The following is a 21200-nucleotide window of genomic DNA, read 5'->3' on the forward strand; positions in this document are numbered from 1 at the left end:
TTAAGGAGGTGAATGCAAGAGTTTTGAAAAAGGGGCAAGTATGCAGTCTGTTGTGGATGAAAGAGCTTTGGAAGTGAGTCAATTGTTGTTCGCTGATGATACAGCGCTGGTGGCTGATTCTTGTGAGATTCCAGAAGCTGGTGACTGAGTTTAGTAAAGTGTGTGAAAGAAGAAAGCTGAGAGTAAATGTGAATAAGAGCAAGGTTATTAGGTACAGTAGGGTTGAGGGACAAGTCAATTGGGAGGTAAGTTTGAATGGAGAAAAACTTGAGGAGGTGAAGTGTTTTAGATATCTCGGGGTTGATTTGGCAGCGGATGGAACCATGAAAGCGGAAGTGAATCATACTGTTGGGGAGGGGGCTAAAGTTCTGGGAGCGTTGTAGAATGTGTGGAAGTCGAGAACATTATCTCGGAAAGCAAAAATAGGTATGTGTGAAGGAATAGTGGTTCCAACAATGTTATATGGTTGCGAGACGTGGGCTATAGATAGAGTTTTGCGGAGGAGGGTGGATGTGCTGGAAATGAGATGTTTGAGGTCAATATGTGGTGTGAGGTGGTTTGATCGAGGAAGTAATAATAGGGTAACAGAGATGTATGGCAATAGAACAGTGTGGTTGAGAGAGCAGAAGAGGGTGTTTTGTAATGGTTTGGGCACATGGAGAGAATGAGTGAGGAAAGATTGACCAAGAGGATATAAGTGTCAGAGGTGGAAGGAACGAGAAGTGGAAGACCAAAATGGAGGTGGAAAAATGGAGTGAAAAAGATTTTGAGTGATCGGAGCCTGAACATGCAGGAGGGTGAAAGGCGTGCAACGAAGAGAGTGAATTGGAACGATGTGGCATACAGGGGTCGACGTGCTGTCAATGGATTGAACCAGGGCATGTGAAGCGTCTGGGGTAAACCATGGAAAGTTCTGTGGGCCAGGATGTGGAAAGAGAGCTGTGGTTTCGGTGCATTATTACATGACAGCTAGAGATTGAGTGTAAACGAATGTGGCCTTTGTTGTCTTTTCTTAACGTTCCCTTGTGCAAGTGAAGATGGAGGGGGTTGTTATTTCATGTGTGTGGCGTGGCGATGGGAATGAATAAAGGGAGAGAGTGTGAATTATGTTCATGTGTATATATGTATATGTCTATATGTGTGTTTATATATCAATACGTTGAGATGTATAGGTATGTATATTTGCGTGTGTGGACGTGTATGTATATACATGTGTATGTGGGCTGGTTGGGCCATTCTTTCGTCTATTTCATTGCGCTACCTCGCTAACGCGGGAGACAGCGACAAAGCAAAATGAATAGAAAAATGAATATATATACATATATATATATATATATATATATATATATATATATATATATATATATATATATATATATATATATATATATATATATATATTCTTCCTCCACTCTCCATGTCATAGAAGGCGACCAAAGGGGGGCTAGAAACCCTATTCTCCTTATATTTTCACTTTCTAAAGTGGAAACAGGGAGTCACACGGAGTGTGCTCATCCTCCTCGAAGGCTCTGAGTGGTGGTGTATAAATGTGTGTGAATGTAACCAAGATGAGAAAAAAAAAAGAGATAAGCAGTATGTTTGAGGAAAGGAACCTAGATGATTTGACCAGAATGAAACGAAGCTTAAGGGAATGTTTGGGAATGTCTTGGGAGTAAAGTCAGGGGTTGGTGCGAGAATGATGCGCGATCTTGCCAAGGTTGTTTAATCTGGGATTGTATTGGTGGAGAATGCAAGAGTTCTGGAGAGACGGGCAAGTATGCAGTCTGTTGTGGATGAGAGGGCTTGGGAAATGAGTCAGTTGTTGTTCGCTGATGATACAGCGCTGGTGGCTGATTCATGTGAGAAACTGCAGAAGATGGGGACTGAGTTTGGTAAGTGTGTGAAAGAAGAAAGTTAGGAGTAAATGTGGATTAGAGCAAGATTATTAGGTACAGTAGGGTTGAGGGTCAAGTCAATTGGGAGGTAAGTTTGAATGGAGAAAAACTGGAGGAAGTAAAGTGTTTTAAATATCTGGGAGTGGATCTGGCAGCGGATGGAACCATGGAAGCGGAAGTGAATCATAGGGAGGGGGAGGGGGCGAGAATCCTGGGAGCCTTGAAGAATGTGTGGAAGTCGAAAACATTATCTCCAAAACCAAAAATGGCTATGTTTGAAGGAATATTGGTTCCAACAGTGTTCTATCGTTGCGAGACGTGAGCTATGGGGGTCGACAGCACCTCGACCCCGGTGTACCATATCGTTCCAATTGACTCTATTCCTTGCAAGCCTTTCACGCTCGAGCATGTTCAGGCCCCGATCACTGAAAATTCTTTTTCACTCCATCCTTCTACCTCCAATATGGTCTCCCACTTCTTCTCGTTTCCTACACCTTTGACACATATATCCTGTTAGTCAATGTTTTCTCACTCATTCTCTCCACGTGAACAAAACATTTAAACAATCTTCTTATGCTCTCTTAATCACTCTTTTTATTACCACTCTTATCTATTACCCTTTCATTACTTGATCGATCAACTTACCTCACACTACGTATTGTCCTCAAGCATCTCATCTCAAACACCTTCACCCTCCTCCACAGAACTCTACCTATAGCACACGCCATAAAACCTTATAGCATTGTTGCAAGCACTATTTCTTCAAACATATCCACTTTGGCTTTCCAAGATATTCTTCTCACCTTCCAAACATATTTCAATGCTCCCAGAACGTTTGCCCCCTCCCCCATCATATATATCTATATGTGTACATATAAATAATGGTGAGGTGATAACAAGTAGTGGTGATGTGAGAAAGAGGTGGAGTGAGTATTTTGAAGGTTTGTTGAATGTGTTTAATGATAGAGTGGCAGATATAGGGTGTTTTGGTCGAGGTGGTGTGCAAAGTGAGAGGGTTAGGGAAAATGATTTGGTAAACAGAGAAGAGGTAGTAAAAGCTTTGCGGAAGATGAAAGCCGGCAAGGCAGCAGGTTTGGATGGTATTGCAGTGGAATTTATTCAAAAAGGGGTTGACTGTATTGTTGACTGGTTGGTAAGGTTATTTAATGTATGTATGACTCATGGTGAGGTGCCTGAGGATTGGCGGAATGCGTGCATAGTGCCATTGTACAAAGGCAAAGGGGATAAGAGTGAGTGCTCAAATTTCAGAGGTATAAGTTTGTTGAGTATTCCTGGTAAATTATATGGGAGGGTATTGATTGAGAGGCTGAAGGCATGTACAGAGCATCAGATTGGGGAAGAGCAGTGTGGTTTCAGAAGTGGTAGAGGATGTGTGGATCAGGTGTTTGCTTTGAAGAATGTATGTGAGAAATAATAGAAGAAGAAATGGATTTGTATGTAGCATTTATGGATCTGGAGAAGGCATATCATAGAGTTCATAAGGATGCTCTGTGGAAGGTTTTAAGAATATATGGTGTGGGAGGCAAGTTGTTAGAAGCAGTGAAAAGTTTTTATCGAGGATGTAAGGCAGGTGTACATGTAGGAAGAGAGGAAAGTGATTGGTTCTCAGTGAATATGGGTTTGCGGCAGGGGTGTGTGATGTCTCCATGGTTGTTTAATTTGTTTATGGATGGGGTTGTTAGGGAGGTGAATGCAAGAGTTTTGGAAGGAGGGGCAAGTATGAAGTCTGTTGTGGATGAGAGAGCTTGGGAAGTGAGTCAGTTGTTGTTTGCTGATTATACAGCGCTGGTGGTCGATTCATGTAACAAACTGAAGAAGCTGGTGACTGAGTTTGGTAAAGTATGTGAAAGAAGAAAGTTAAGAGTAAATGTGAATAAGAGCAAGGTTATTAGGTACAGTAGGGTTGAGGGTCAAGTTAATTGGTAGGTAAGTTTGAATGGAGAAAAACTGGAGGAAGTAAAGTGTTTTAGATATCTGGGAGTGGATCTGGCACCGGATGGAACCATGGAAACGGAAGTGAATCATAGGGTAGGGGAGGGGGCGAAAATTCTGGGAGCACTGAAGAATGCTTAGAGGTCGAGAACATTATCTCGGAAAGCAAAAATGGGTATATTTGAAGGAATAGTGTTTCCAACAATGTTGTATGGTTGCTAGGCGTGGGCTATGGATAGAATTTTGCGCAGGAGGGTGGATGTGCTGAAAATGAGATGTTTGAGGACAATATGTGTCGTGAGGTGGTTTGATCGTGTAAGTAATATAAGGGTAAGAGAGATGTGTGGAAATAAATAGAGTGTGGTTGAGAGAGCAGAAAAGGGTGTTTTGAAATGGTTTGCTCACATTGAGAGAATGAGTGAGGAAAGATTGACCAAGAGAATATATGTGTCAGAGGTGGAGGGAACGAAGAGAAGTTTGGAGACCAAATTGGAGGTGGAAAGATGGAGTGAAAAAGATTTTGAGTGATCCGGGCCTGAACATGCAGGAGGTTGAAAGGCGTGCAAGGAATAGAGTGAACTGGAACGATGTGGTATACCGGGGTCGACGTGCTGCAATGAATCGAACCAGGGCATGTGAAGCGTCTGGGGTAAACCATGGAAAGTTTTGTTGGGGCCTGGATGTCGAACGGGAGCTGTGGTTTCGGTGCATTATTACATGATATTTAGAGACTGAGTGGGAACGAATGGGGCCTTTGGTGTCTTTCCTAGCGCTACCTTGCACACAGGAGGGGGGAGGGGGTTGTTATTACATGTGTGGCGAGGTGGCGATGGGAACAAATAAAGGGAGATAGTATGAATTATGTACATGTGTATATATGTATATGTCTGTGTGTGTATATGTATGTGTACATTGAGATGTATAGGTATGTATATTTGCGTGTGTGGTCTTGTATGTATATATATGTGCATGCGGGCGGGTTGGGCCATTCTTTCGCGCCATTCTTTCCTCGCGCTACCTCGCTAATGCGGGAGACAGCGAAAAAGCAAAATAAAAAATGAATAATAAATGTAATATATATATATATATATATATATATATATATATATATATATATATATATATATATATATATATATATATATATATATATATATATATATATATATGTATATATATATATATGTATATATATATATATATATATATATATATATATATATATATATATATATATATATATATATATATATATATATATATATATACATATATATATATATATATATATATGTGTGTGGATGTAACCAAGATGTGAAAAAAGGAGAGATAGGTAGTATGTTTGAGGAAAGGAACCTGGATGTTTTGGCTCTGAGTGAAACGAAGCTCAAGGGTAAAGGGGAAGAGTGGTTTGGAAATGTCTGGGGAGTGAAGTCAGGGGTTAGTGAGAGGACAAGAGCAAGGGAAGGAGTAGCAATACTCCTGAAACAGGAGTTGTGGGAGTATGTGATAGAATGTAAGAAAGTAAATTCTCGATTAATATGAGTAAAATTGAAAGTTGATGGAGAGAGGTGGGTGATTATTGGTGCATATGCACCTGGGCATGAGAAGAAAGATCATGAGAGGCAAGTGTTTTGGGAGCAGCTAAATGAGTGTGTTAGCGGTTTTGATGCACGAGACCGGGTTATAGTGATGGGTGATTTGAATGCAAAGGTGAGTAATGTGGCAGTTGAGGGAATAATTGGTGTGCATGGGGTGTTCAGTGTTGTAAATGGAAATGGTGAAGAGCTTGTAGATTTATGTGCTGAAAAAGGACTGATGATTGGGAATACCTGGTTTAAAAAGCGAGATATACATAAGTATACTTATGTAAGTAGGAGAGATGGCCAGAGAGCGTTATTGGATTACGTGTTAATTGACAGGCGTGCGAAAGAGAGACTTTTGGATGTCAATGTGCTGAGAGGTGCAACTGGAGGGATGTCTGATCATTATCTTGTGGAGGCTAAGGTGAAGATTAGTATGGGTTTTCAGAAAAGAAGAGTGAATGTTGGGGTGATGAAGGTGGTGAGAGTAAGTGAGCTTGGGAAGGAGACCTGTGTGAAGAAGTATCAGGAGAGACTGTGTACAGAATGGAAAAAGGTGAGAACAATGGAAGTAAGGGGAGTGGGGGAGGAATGGGATGTATTTAGGGAATCAGTGATGGATTGCGCAAAAGATGCTTGTGGCATGAGAAGAGTGGGAGGTGGGCTGTTTAGAAAGGGTAGTGAGTGGTGGGATGAAGAAGTAAGAGTATTAGTGAAAGAGAAGAGAGAGGCATTTGGACGATTTTTGCAGGGAAAAAATGCAATTGAGTGGGAGAAGTATAAAAGAAAGAGACAGGAGGTCAAGAGAAAGGTGCAAGAGGTGAAAAAAAGGGCAAATGAGAGTTGGGGTGAGAGACTATCAGTAAATTTTAGGGAGAATAAAAAGATGTTCTGGAAGGAGGTAAATAGGGTGCGTAAGACAAGGGAGCAAATGGGAACTTCAGTGAAGGGCGTAAATGGGGAGGTGATAACAAGTAGTGGTGATGTGAGAAGGAGATGGAATGAGTATTTTGAAGGTTTGTTGAATGTGTCTGATGACAGAGTGGCAGATATAGGGTGTTTGGGTCGAGGTGGTGTGCAAAGTGAGAGGGTTAGGGAAAATGATTTGGTAAACAGAGAAGAGGTAGTAAAAGCTTTGCGGAAGATGAAAGCCGGCAAGGCAGCAGGTTTGGATGGTATTGCAGTGGAATTTATTAAAAAAGGGGGTGAGTGTATTGTTGACTGGTTGGTAAGGTTATTTAATGTATGTAGGACTCATGGTGAGGTGCCTGAGGATTGGCGGAATGCGTGCATAGTGCCATTGTACAAAGGCAAAGGGGATAAGAGTGAGTGCTCAAATTACAGAGGTATAAGTTTGTTGAGTATTCCTGGTAAATTATATGGGAGGGTATTGATTGAGAGGGTGAAGGCATGTACAGAGCATCAGATTGGGGAAGAGCAGTGTGGTTTCAGAAGTGGTAGAGGATGTGTGGATCAGGTGTTTGCTTTGAAGAATGTATGTGAGAAATACTTAGAAAAGCAAATGGATTTGTATGTAGCATTTATGGATCTGGAGAAGGCATATGATAGAGTTGATAGAGATGCTCTGTGGAAGGTATTAGGAATATATGGTGTGGGAGGCAAGTTGTTAGAAGCAGTGAAAAGTTTTTATCGAGGATGTAAGGCATGTGTACGTGTAGGAAGAGAGGAAAGTGATTGGTTCTCAGTGAATGTAGGTTTGCGGCAGGGGTGTGTGATGTCTCCATGGTTGTTTAATTTGTTTATGGATGGGGTTGTTAGGGAGGTAAATGCAAGAGTCTTGGAAAGAGGGGCAAGTATGAAGTCTGTTGGGGATGAGAGAGCTTGGGAAGTGAGTCAGTTGTTGTTCGCTGATGATACAGCGCTGGTGGCGGATTCATGTGAGAAACTGCAGAAGCTGGTGACGGAGTTTGGTAAAGTGTGTGGAAGAAGAAAGCTAAGAGTAAATGTGAATAAGAGCAAGGTTATTAGGTACAGTAGGGTTGAGGGTCAAGTCAATTGGGAGGTGAGTTTGAATGGAGAAAAACTGGAGGAAGTGACGTGTTTTAGATATCTGGGAGTGGATCTGTCAGCGGATGGAACCATGGAAGCGGAAGTGGATCATAGGGTGGGGGAGGGGGCGAAAATTTTGGGAGCCTTGAAAAATGTGTGGAAGTCGAGAACATTATCCCGGAAAGCAAAAATGGGTATGTTTGAAGGAATAGTAGTTCCAACAATGTTGTATGGTTGCGAGGCGTGGGCTATGGATAGAGTTGTGCGCAGGAGGATGGATGTGCTGGAAATGAGATGTTTGAGGATAATGTGTGGTGTGAGGTGGTTTGATCGAGTAAGTAACGTAAGGGTAAGAGAGATGTGTGGAAATAAAAAGAGCGTGGTTGAGAGAGCAGAAGAGGGTGTTTTGAAATGGTTTGGGCACATGGAGAGAATGAGTGAGGAAAGATTGACCAAGAGGATATATGTGTCGGAGGTGGAGGGAACGAGGAGAAGAGGGAGACCAAATTGGAGGTGGAAAGATGGAGTGAAAAAGATTTTGTGTGATCGGGGCCTGAACATGCAGGAGGGTGAAAGGAGGGCAAGGAATAGAGTGAATTGGAGCGATGTGGTATACAGGGGTTGACGTGCTGTCAGTGGATTGAATCAAGGCATGTGAAGCGTCCGGGGTAAACCATGGAAAGCTGTGTAGGTATGTATATTTGTGTGTGTGGACGTGTGTATGTACATGTGTATGGGGGGGGTTGGGCCATTTCTTTCGTCTGTTTCCTTGCGCTACCTCGCAAACGCGGGAGACAGCGACAAAGTATAAAAAAAAAAAAAAAAAAAAAAATATATATATATATATATATATATATATATATATATGTATATATATATATATATATATATATATATATATATATATATATATATATATATATATATATATATATATATATATATATATATATATATATATATATATATATATATATATATATATATATATATATATTGCCTCAAGTCCCTTTGAACTCGTAGTATTGGATACACAGGAATGGAGTGTAAACCAGAGAAACCATGTACCACAATATTGAGAGAATTTATACGAAAATTAGATGTAAAAAATCTTCAGAAAGCCCTTGATTCTGGAGCTGATGTAGATTCATTTATTTGTGAGGATGGATCAACAGCACTGCATATGGCTTCCTCATTATCTGATGAAGCTGACTGTCTAACAGTAGCAGAGATTCTCCTTGCTCATGGTGCTAACCCTAATGTTCCAAACAAAGAAGGTAAAACTAGTCTACACAAGGCAGCATCAATGGGCCACAGTCGCTTGTTAGATCTCCTGTTGGCAAATGGTGGTGACCCTTTGCAGGGTGACATTATGGGACTGTCACCAGTAGACTGTGCCCACCACCATAAACACCTGGAGATTGTTCAGCAGATCAGCAAACTCCTAGATACTGAAAACTATGATGGACAGAGAGAAGATCCAGTCAAATTTGTTCTTTTGTTTTGGTAAGGCAAGAGGGATGCAAGAACAAGATTAAATGATAGATATATGTTTTGGTTGGAATTCAGAGTGAGACAGGAGGTTGTTAAACTGATGAACTTCTCTCCAGCTGACGTTTCTGAATCTGACGATGTTTCTTGCTCTTGTAATCAGGACTGTCAGCTTAGGGAAAGATATGGATGCCCAATGCCATTAGTCAGTCAGATAAATCAGAATCAAATGAATAACTGGAGTATTATCTCCCAAGGAGAGTTATTGTCCCAGGAATCTGTAAATACCAAACACACAGAGAAAAATAAGATATCAAGTAAAGATGACCAACCATCGTCACATGTGAAAATCAACAATAGTGTTTGCCCGGCTTGGCTTAAAGATTCAGATTTTCTAGAGCATCTGACACAAGAAGTTGAAAAGTGTTACTCAGACAGTGAGAGTGACAATGAGATGAAGTCACTAAGGAAGTGCCTAGGAAAGAGATTACAGCAAGGAATGCTGCCCCACCATCATTCATTTGACTCATTCCAGGGGGAGTTTAAGTCAGTTGATTCCCATGATGAGTGGAACACTGCTTGTTTGACCATTGATGTCACATATGATATGTTTAGTGATACTCAAGATGACTTGCTTCATGGAACATACATTTCAGCTAACACTGATGGTGAATGTTTTCTTGATAAAAGGTGCAATGTTTCTGATTTAGTGCAAGACTACAATAAAATGTTGAGATGTGATAGTATATTTAATTGTACATCAGCTAGAGAAACACTTCAACAAAATCTAACTGATGTCATGAATTCGTTAAATTGGCTGTGGCAATGTTTCTCAGCATTCTCCTGTGGAAACACTGAAAGAGGCACAAGAATTTTGTGTGGAAACATGTGCTGATCTGACAGCACCACATGATAGTATTAAACCAGATGCGAATACCACATTTACTCTTATCAAAGCACCAAAAAAGAAGCAACCATACGTTTCACAGAATATAGAAAAGATTTTACCCATGAAAAAACAATTGTACAGAGATTATGAGGAACCCTGCGAAAAAGTGTCCTCTTTCATTCAGAATCCTGATATTTGCAAACAGTCCTCACTCAAGTCATCCACTAAGACTGTACATAGTAGTGGCAGTTCATGCCAATCCTTTGTGACTGTTGCTGAAGAATTCCTGTATGAAGATGCAGAAGCAGGAGTTCAGCTTATTGAACGAGTATGTTCCACATCTGCAGTTGTTGCAAGCCTCTCCAGTACAGCAAGCAGAGTTTCAGTGCTCAGCAGACACACCACTTCTCAAAAAACAACCTCAGCATGCACAGATCAGAGCCTAGACCTTATAGGCACAATAACGGATAGTGTGAAGGCCATGAATGTTGATGAACTGTGTTCATGTCTCAAGAACCTTGGACACGTGCCTGGACCCATCGTCCCAACCACTCACAGAACATACCAGAGACTCCTACTTAAGCTCAGAAAGAATCCACATCTTTTACAGCAGAATGACTCCAAATCAACTCCACAGTATCCTCGGGAAATGCAGACTGCATTAAAAGATCCACTTTCAGTAGACTGGGAATCTTGGGCATCATTGAAAAAGGCTATGAGTACTCCATTCAGTCAGCCTGATCCCACACGATACTGGAGAGATGGCACCAATAAAACATGCTTTAACTACTTACTGTTAGATCCAAGGATTACCCAAGATCTACCACTCAGAGCATCAGTAATGGATGAAAAAGAAAAGATAAATTGTTTCATATCGGCTATTTTTTACATTGGAAAAGGGTCAAGAGGTCGCCCTTATTTTCATCTCTATGAGGCCATTAAGGAGAAGGCCTGTGGCACACAGGTCAGTGACAAGAGTAAAAGAATCCGTGAAATCTGGTCGGAGGGTGTAGGTGTGGTATCTCTACATGTGTTCCAGAACACCATTCCTGTGGAAGCCTGGACGAGGGAAGCATCTATGATATCTGCTATAGGACTCCAGAACCTGTGCAACAACATCCAGGGAACATTTTATGGGCTGCCAAGCACTTGGCGCTGGGCTGAGAGGCGCAGGTTGGGAACTCATCTCCTACGTCGGACACTCAACATCTTTTTGCAGGCGGGAGAGAGACAACTTAGACCCTCTGATATCACTCTTCCAAATTGGATGAAGTGAAAGGAGTACCAGCATTTGTCACTTGTTGCTCTGTAGATAAGTTCTGCCCACAAAAGGAAGGGCTGTAGAATGAGTTAGAATTCGTGAAGAAATATCTAAAGAGTTTTATAAAGGTAGAATTTCATTCCCATGAATTTCTATGTTTTAACTTGTAATGTACAAACAGAAGAGTATTTATGGTTTAGTGAGTCAGATTAGTAATGTACAAACAGTAGAGTATTTTATGTTTTAGTGTGTCAAACCAGAATTGTTTTCTATAGTATGTTTTATTTTAACACTCACTAATTTTTAAGATTTTATGTTCACTTATTTATCTTTTATGAATTTTTAATGTTGACCTTTTACTGAATGTGCTAGAATGTCTCATATTCACTACTTTAATGTGTAGTTCATTTATCAGGGATGTTGCTGCATGTAGTCAATACTTATGTTTTGGATATTTTTTAGTAAATATTACATTTTAGCCGTTCTTTCGTCTGTTTCCTTGCGCTGCCTCGCTGGCGCGGGGGGCGGCGACGGGCCAAAGTGAATAAATAGATAAATATATATAGGGGAGAAAGAATACTTCCCACGTATTCCCTGCATGTCGTAGAAGGCGACTAAAAGGGAAGGGAGCGGGGGGGCTGGAAATCCTCCCTTCTCATTATTTTTTAAATTTTCCAAAAGAAGGAACAGAGAAGGGGGCCATATGAGGATATTCCCTCAAAGGCCCAGTCCTCTGTTCTTAACGCTACCTCGCTAATGCGGGAAATGGCGAATAGTATAAAAAAAAAAATATATATATATATATATATATATATATATATATATATATATATATATATATATATATATATATATATATATATATATATATATATATATATATATGTTCCATATATTCTTAATACCATGTCTCCATGGTTGTTTAATTTGTTTATGGATGGGGTTGTTAGGGAGGTGAATGCAAGAGTTTTGGAAAGAGGGGCAAGTATGAAGTCTGTTGGGGATGAGAGAGCTTGGGAAGTGAGTCAGTTGTTGTTCGCTGATGATACAGCGCTGGTGGCTGATTCATGTGAGAAACTACAGAAGCTGGTGACTGAGTTTGGTAAAGTGTGTGAAAGAAGAAAGTTAAGAGTAAATGTGAATAAGAGCAAGGTTATTAAGTACAGTAGGGTCGAGGGTCAAGTCAATTGGGAGGTGAGTTTGAATGGAGAAAAACTGGAGGAAGTGAAGTGCTTTAGATATCTGGGAGTGGATCTGGCAGCGGATGGAACCATGGAAGCGGAAGTGGATCATAGGGTGGGGGAGGGGGCGAAAATTCTGGGAGCCTTGAAGAATGTGTGGAAGTCGAGAACATTATCTCGGAGAGCAAAAATGGGTATGTTTGAAGGAATAGCGTTTCCAACAATGTTGTATGGTTGCGAGGCGTGGACTATGGATAGAGTTGTGCACAGGAGGATGGATGTGCTGGAAATGAGATGTTTGAGGACAATGTGTGGTGTGAGGTGGTTTGATCGAGTAAGTAACGTAAGGGTAAGAGAGATGTGTGGAAATAAAAAGAGCGTGGTTGAGAGAGCAGAAGAGGGTGTTTTGAAATGGTTTGGTCACATGGAGAGAATGAGTGAGGAAAGATTGACCAAGAGGATATATGTGTCGGAGGTGGAGGGAACGAGGAGAAGAGGGAGACCAAATTGGAGGTGGAAAGATGGAGTGAAAAAGATTTTGTGTGATCGGGGCCTGAACATGCAGGAGGGTGAAAGGAGGGCAAGGAATAGAGTGAATTGGAGCGATGTGGTATACCGGGGTTGACGTGCTGTCAGTGGATTGAATCAAGGCATGTGAAGCGTCTGGGGTAAACCATGGAAAGCTGTGTAGGTATGTATATTTGCGTGTGCGGACGTATGTATATACATGTGTATGGGGGTGGGTTGGGCCATTTCTTTCGTCTGTTTCCTTGGGCTACCTCGCAAACGCGGGAGACAGCGACAAAGCAAAAAAAAAAAAAAAAAAAATATATATATATATGAATATATATATATATATATATATATATATATATATATATATATATATATATATATATATATATATATATATATATATATATGTATATATATATATGTATATTTATATATATATATATATATATATATATATATATATATATATATATATATATATATATATATATATATATATATATATATATATATATATATATATATATATATATATATATATTTTTTTTTTTTTTTTTTTTATACTATTCACCATTTCCCGCGTTAGCGAGGTAGTGTTAAGAACAGAGGACTGGGCCTCTGAGGGAATATCCTCACCTGGCCGCCTTCACTGTTCCTTCTTTTGGAAATTCAAAAAAAAAAGAGGGAAGGATTTCCAGCCCCATGCTCCGTCCCGTTTTAGTCGCCTTTTACGAAACTCAGGGAATACGTGGGAAGTATTCTTTCTCCCCTATCCCCAGGGATATATATATATATATATATATATATATATATATATATATATATATATATATATATATATATATATATATATATATATATATATATATATATATATATATATATATATATATATATATATATATATATATATATATATATATATATATATATATATATATATATATATATATATATATATGAGAAATGTAAGAAACAATTTAGAAAACTGAAACTTCTAGTTTGAAATGAATGAAAAACAGAATGTCACATAATCGGTCAACCTCTGGCTATGGAAAAAAGGAAATGTATAATTTATTTACACAAACGTCAATGGCAGAACATAGTTATTCTTTTTCTCATTATCTTCCTGTATATCAGCATAATTCTATCCAGCATAGCTTTTATGATTTATCAACATGGATACTCAGGAAACAAATAACCTATGTAATCCAGTAAAATATTAGCCATACCAGTGATATTGGAAAGTAAGATGTGATCAGAATGAGAAGTGTCAGAAGAATGGGGAGGGACCTCGCACTCTTCTGCTAGTGATGATTCAGATTTACAGTGAGAATGCTCAGACTCTCTAAGTTCCTTGGGTGGCCTTTCACACAGGTCATTTGAAGAGGCAGGTGACGTCAAGTTATACGATCGCTGGGGAGATGTTGGTAGATGGCTGAGCTCTGACACCTTCTGAAAGTCTGTCAGAGGATCAATCACTACGTCATATGTATATATATGTATGTGTGTGTGTGTATATGTGCGTATGTATGTGTATGTGTGTGTATGTGTATATGTATATATGTATGTATATTATCCCTGGGGATAGGGGTGAAAGAATACTTTCCACGTATTCCTCGCGTGTCGTAGAAAGCGACTAGAGGGGACGGGAGCGTGGGGCCAGAAATCCTCCCCTCCTTGTATTAACTTTCTAAAATGGGAAACAGAAGAAGGAGTCACGCGGGGAGTGCTCATCCTCCTCGAAGGCTCAGAGTGGGGTGCCTAAATGTGTGTGGATGTAACCAAGATGTGAAAAAAGGAGAGATAGGTAGTATGTTTGAGGAAAGGAACCTGGATGTTTTGGCTCTGAGTGAAACGAAGCTCAAGGGCAAAGGGGAAGAGTGGTTTGGGAATGTCTGGGGAGTAAAGTCAGGGGTTAGTGAGAGGACAAGAGCAAGGGAAGGAGTAGCAATACTCCTGAAACAGGAGTTGTGGGAGTATGTGATAGAGTGTAAGAAAGTAAATTCTCGATTAATATGGGTAAAACTGAAAGTTGATGGAGAGAGGTGGGTGATTATTGGTGCATATGCACCTGGGCATGAGAAGAAAGATCAAGAGAGGCAAGTGTTTTGGGAGCAGCTGAATGAGTGTGTTAGTGGTTTTGATGCACGAGACCGGGTCATAATGATGGGTGATTTGAATGCAAAGGTGAGTAATGTGGCAGTTGAGGGAATAATTGGTATACATGGGGTGTTCAGTGTTGTAAATGGAAATGGTGAAGAGCTTGTAGATTTTTTTTTTTTTTTTTTTTTGCTTTGTCACTGTCTCCCGCGTTTGCGAGGTAGCGGAAGGAAACAGACGAAAGAAATGGCCCAACCCACCCCCATACACATGTATATACATACATCCACACACGCAAATATACATACCTACACAGCTTTCCATGGTTTACCCCAGACGCTTCAAATGCCTTGATTCAATCCACTGACAGCACGTCAACCCCGGTATACCACATCGCTCCAATTCACTCTATTCCTTGCCCTCCTTTCACCCTTCTGCATGTTCAGGCCCCGATCACACAAAAACTTTTTCACTCCATCTTTCCACCTCCAATTTGGTCTCCCTCTTCTCCTCGTTCCCTCCACCTCCGACACATATATCCTCTTGGTCAATCTTCCCTCACGCATTCTCTCCATGTGACCAAACCATTTCAAAACACCCTCTTCTGCTCTCTCAACCACGCTCTTTTTATTTCCACACATCTCTCTTACCCTTACGTTACTTACTCGATCAAACCACCTCACACCACACATTGTCCTGAAACATCTCATTTCCAGCACATCCATCCTCAGGCGCACAACTCTATCCAAAGTCCACGCCTCGCAACCATACAACATTGTTGGAACCACTATTCCTTCAAACATACCTATTTTTGCTTTCCGAGATTATGTTCTCGACTTCCACACATTCTTCAAGGCTCCCAGAATTTTCGCCCCCTCCCCCACCCTATGATCCACTTCCGCTTCCATGGTTCCATCCGCTGCCAGATCCACTCCCAGATATCTAAAACACTTCACTTCCTCCAGTTTTTCTCCATTCAAACTCACCTCCCAATTGACTTGACCCTCAACCCTACTGTACCTAATAACCTTGCTCTTATTCACATTTACTCTTAACTTTCTTCTTTCACACACTTTACCAAACTCAGTCACCAGCTTCTGCAGTTTCTCACATGAATCAGCCACCAGCGCTGTATCATCAGCGAACAACAACTGACTCACTTCCCAAGCTCTCTCATCCCCAACAGACTTCATACTTGCCCCTCTTTCCAAAACTCTTGCATTCACCTCCCTAACAACCCCATCCACAAACAAATTAAACAACCATGGAGACATCACACACCCCTGCCGCAAACATACATTCATGGAGAACCAATATATATATATATATATATATATATATATATATATATATATATATATATATATATATATATATATATATATATATATATATATATATATATATATATATATATATATATATATATATATATATATATATATATATATATATATATATATATATATATATATATATATATATATATATATATACATATATATATATATTTTATATATTATTTTGCTTTGTCGCTGTCTCCCGCGTTTGCGAGATAGCGCAAGGAAACAGACGAAAGAAATGGGCCACCCCACCCCCATTCACATGTATGTACATACACGTCCACACGCAAATATACATACTTATATATCTCAATGTACACATATATATATACACACACAGACCATACATATATACACATGCATACAATTCACACTGTATGCCTGTATTCTTTCCCATCGCCACCTCGCCACACATGGAATACCGTCCCCCTCCTCCCTTATGTGTGCGAGGTAGCGGTAGGAAAATGCAACAAAGGCCCCATTCGTTCCCACTCATTCTCTAGCTGTCATGCAATAATGCCCGAAAACACAGCTCCCTTTCCATATCCAAACCCCACAGAACTGTGTGGAAGGTATTAAGAATATATGGTGTGGGAGGCAAGTTGTTAGAAGCAGTGAAAACCACACTGCTCTCCCCCAATCTGATGCTCTGTACATGCCTTCACCCTCTCAATCAATACCCTCCCATATAGTTTACCAGGAATACTCAACAAACTTATACCTCTCTAATTTGAGCAATCACTCTTATCCCCTTTGCCTTTATACAATGGCACTATGCACGCATTCCGCAAATCCTCAGGCACCTCACCATGAGTCATACATATATTAAATAACCTTACCAACCAGTCAATAATACAGTCACCCCCTTGTTTAATAAATTCCACTGCAATACCATCCAAACCTGCTGCCTTGCCGGCTTTCATCTTCCGCAAAGCTTTTACTACCTCTTCTCTGTTTACGAATAATTTTCCCTAACCCTCTCACTTTGCATACCACCTCAACCAAAACACCCTATATCTGCCACTCTATCATCAAACACATTCAACAAACCTTCAAAATACTCACTCCATCTCCTTCTCACATCACCACTACTTGTTATCACCTCCCCATTTGCGCCCTTCACTGAAGTTCCCATTTGCTCCCTTGTCTTACGCACTTTATTTACCTCCTTCCAGAACATCTTTTTATTCTCCCTAAAATTTAATGATACTCTCTCACCCCAACTCTCATTTGCCCTCTTTTTCACCTCTTGCATCTTCCGCTTGACCTCCCGTCTCTTTCTTTTATACATCGCCCACTCAATTGCATTTTTTCCCTGCAAAAATCGTCCAAATGCCTCTCTCTTCTCTTTCACTAATAATCTTACTTCTTCATCCCACCACTCACTACCCTTTCTAATCAACCCACCTCCCACTCTTCTCATGCTACAAGCATCTTTTGCGCAATCCATCACTGATTCCCTAAATACATCCCATTCCTCCCCCACTCCCCTTACTTTCATTGTTCTCACCTTTTTCCATTCTGTACTCAGTCTCTCCTGGTACTTCCTCACACAAGTCTCCTTCCCAAGCTCACTTACTCTCACCACCCTCTTCACCCCAACCTTCACTCTTCTTTTCTGAAAACCCATACAAATCTTCACCTTAACCTCCACAAGATAATGATCAGACATCCCTCCAGTTGCACCTCTAAGCACATTAACATCCAAAAGTTTCTCTTTCGCGCGCCTGTAAATTAACACGTAATCCAATAACGCTCTCTGGGCATATCTCCTACTTACATACGTATACTTATGTCTATCTCGCTTTTTAAGCCAGGTATTCCCAATCACCAGTCCTTTTTCAGCACATAAATCTACAAACTCTTCACCATTTCCATTTACAACACTGAACACCCCATGTATACAAATTACTCACCTTTGCATTCAAATCACCCATCACTATAACCCGGTCTCGTGCATCAAAACCACTAACACACTCATTCAGCTGCTTCCAAAACACTTGCCTCTCATGATCTTTCTTCTCATGCCCAGGTGCATATGCACCAATAATCACCCATCTCTCTCCATCAACTTTCAGTTTTACCCATATTAATCGAGAATCTACTTTCTTACATTCCATCATATACTCCCACAACTCCTGTTTCAGGAGTACTGGTACTCCTTCCCTTGCTCTTGTCCTCTCACTAACCCTTGACTTTACTCCCAAGACATTCCCAATCCACTCTTCCCATTTACCCTTGAGCTTCGTTTCACTCGGAGCCAAAACATCCAGGTTCCTTTCCTGAAACATACTACCTATCTCTCCTTTTTTCACATCTTGGTTACATCCACACATATTTAGACACCCCAGTCTGAGGCTTCGAGGAGGATGAGCACTCCCCGCGTGACTCCTTCTTCTGTTTCCCATTTAGAAATTTAAAAAATACAAGGAGGGAAGGATTTCTGACCCCCCGCTCCGGTCCCCTCTAGTCGCCTTCTACGACACGCGAGGAATGTATATATATATATATCTTTCTTTCATACTATTCGCCATTTCCCGCGTTAGCAAGGTAGCGTTAAGAACAGAGGACTGGGCCTCTGAGGGAATATCCTCACCTGGCCTCGTTCTCTGTTCCTTCTTTTGGAAAATCAAAAAAAAAAAACGAGAGGGGAGGATTTCCAGCCCCCCGCTCCCTCCCCTTTTAGTCGCCTTCTACGACACGCAGGGAATACGTGGGAAGTATTCTTTCTCCCCTATCCCCAGGGATATATATATATATATATATATATATATATATATATATATATATATATATATATATATATATATATATATATATATATATATATATATATATATATATATATATATATATATATATATATATATATATATATATATATATATATATATATATATATATATATATATATATATATGAGTTTGGTAAAGTGTGTGGAAGAAGAAAGTTAAGAGTAAATGTGAATAAGAGCAAGGTTATTAGGTACAGTAGGGTTGAGGGTCAAGTCAATTGGGAGGTGAGTTTCAATGGAGAAAAACTGGAGGAAGTGAAGTGTTTTAGATATCTGGGAGTGGATCTGGCAGCGGATGGAAACATGGAAGCGGAAGTGGATCATAGGGTGGGGGAGGGGGCGAAAATTCTGGGGGCCTTGAAGAATGTGTGGAAGTCGATACATTATCTCGGAAAGCAAAAATGGGTATGTATGAAGGAATAGTGGTTCCAACAATGTTGTATGGTTGCGAGGCGTGGGCTATGGATAGAGTAGTGCGCAGGAGGATGGATGTGCTGGAAATGAGATGTTTGAGGACAATGTGTGGTGTGAGGTGGTTTGATCGAGTGAGTAACGTAAGGGTAAGAGAGATGTGTGGAAATAAAAAGAGCGTGGTTGAGAGAGCAGAAGAGGGTATTTTGAAGTGGTTTGGGCACATGGAGAGAATGAGTGAGGAAAGATTGACCAAGAGGATGTATGTGTCGGAGGTGGAGGGAACGAGGAGAAGAGGGAGACCAAATTGGAGGTGAAAAGATGGAGTGAAAAAGATTTTGTGTGATCGGGGCCTGAACATGCAGGAGGGTGAAAGGAGGGCAAGGAATAGAGTGAATTGGAGCGATGTGGTATACCGGGGTTGACGTGCTGTCAGTGGATTGAATCAAGGCATGTGAAGCGTCTGGGGTAAAACATGGAAAGCTGTGTAGGTGTGTATATTTGCGTGTGTGGACGTATATATATATATGTGTATGGGGGGGGGTTGGGCCATTTCTTTCGTCTGTTTCCTTGCGCTACCTCGCAAACGCGGGAGACAGCGACAAAGTATAATAAAAAAAAAATAAAATATATATATATATATATATATATATATATATATATATATATATATATATATATATATATATATATATATATATATATATATATATATTTCTTTTTTTTTTTTCATACTATTCGCTATTTCCCGCGATAGCGAGGTAGCGTTAAGAACAGAGGACTGGGCCTTTGAGGGAATATCCTCACATGGCCCCCTTCTCTGTTCCTTCTTTTGTGTATATATGTGTATGTCTGTGCGCGTAAATATATGTGTACATTGAGATGTATAGGTATGTATATTGTGCATGGGTGGACATGTATGTATATACTTGTGTATGTGGTCGTGTTAGGCCATTCTTTCGTGTGTTTCCTTGCGCTATCTTGCTAACGTGGGAGACAGCGAGAAAGGAAAATAATAATAATAATATATTTTATTTTTATATTTTTTTATGTTGCTTCTTCGCTGTCTCCCGCGTTTGCGAGGTAGCGCAAGGAAACAGACAAAAGAAAAGGCCCAACCCACAACCCATACACATGTATATACATACACGTCCACACACGCAAATATACAAACCTATACATCTCAATGTACACATATATACACACACACACAGACGCGTACATATATACCCATGAACACAATTCACACTGTCTGCCTTTATTCATTTCCATCGCCACCTCGCCACACATGGAATACCATCCCCCTCACTCCTCTTGTGTTCGAGGTAGCGCTAGGAAAAGACAACAAAGGCCCCATTCGTTCACAATCAGTCTCTAGCTGTCATACAATAATGCCCGAAACCATCTCTATCAACTCTATCATATGCCTTCTCCAGATCCATAAATGCTACATACAAATCCATTTGTTTTTCTAAGTATTTCTCACATATATTCTTCAAAGCAAACACCTGATCCACACATCCTCTACCACTTATGAAACCACACTGCTCTTCCCCAATCTGATGCTCTGTACATGCCTTCACCCTCTCAATCAAAACCCTCCCATAAAGTTTACCAGGAATACTCAACAAACTTATACCTCTGTAATTTGAGCAATCACTCTTATCCCCTTTGCCTTTATACAATGGCACTATGCACGAATTCCGCCAATCCTCAGGCACCTCACCATGAGTCATATATATATTAAATAACCTTACCAACTAGTCAACA

The 21200-nt window shown here is 40.2% G+C and overlaps 2 protein-coding genes across 2 annotated transcripts; both read left to right on the forward strand.

The window, feature by feature from the left end:
* Positions 1-8438: 8438 nt before the first annotated feature.
* LOC139748072 (uncharacterized) lies at positions 8439-9827 on the forward strand. The gene has a single exon (XM_071660660.1). It carries the CDS (start codon positions 8991-8993, stop codon positions 9825-9827), a length of 837 nt encoding a protein of 278 aa, XP_071516761.1. The 5' UTR covers positions 8439-8990.
* Positions 9828-9942: 115 nt separating this feature from the next.
* On the forward strand, positions 9943-11556 carry LOC139748071 (ankyrin repeat and LEM domain-containing protein 1-like). Its single transcript, XM_071660659.1, has one exon. It carries the CDS (start codon positions 9943-9945, stop codon positions 11095-11097), a length of 1155 nt encoding a protein of 384 aa, XP_071516760.1. The 3' UTR covers positions 11098-11556.
* The last annotated feature ends 9644 nt before the right edge of the window (positions 11557-21200 follow it).

The sequence above is a fragment of the Panulirus ornatus genome, chromosome 72 (genome assembly GCF_036320965.1).
Source record: "Panulirus ornatus isolate Po-2019 chromosome 72, ASM3632096v1, whole genome shotgun sequence".
Lineage (NCBI taxonomy): Eukaryota > Metazoa > Arthropoda > Malacostraca > Decapoda > Palinuridae > Panulirus > Panulirus ornatus.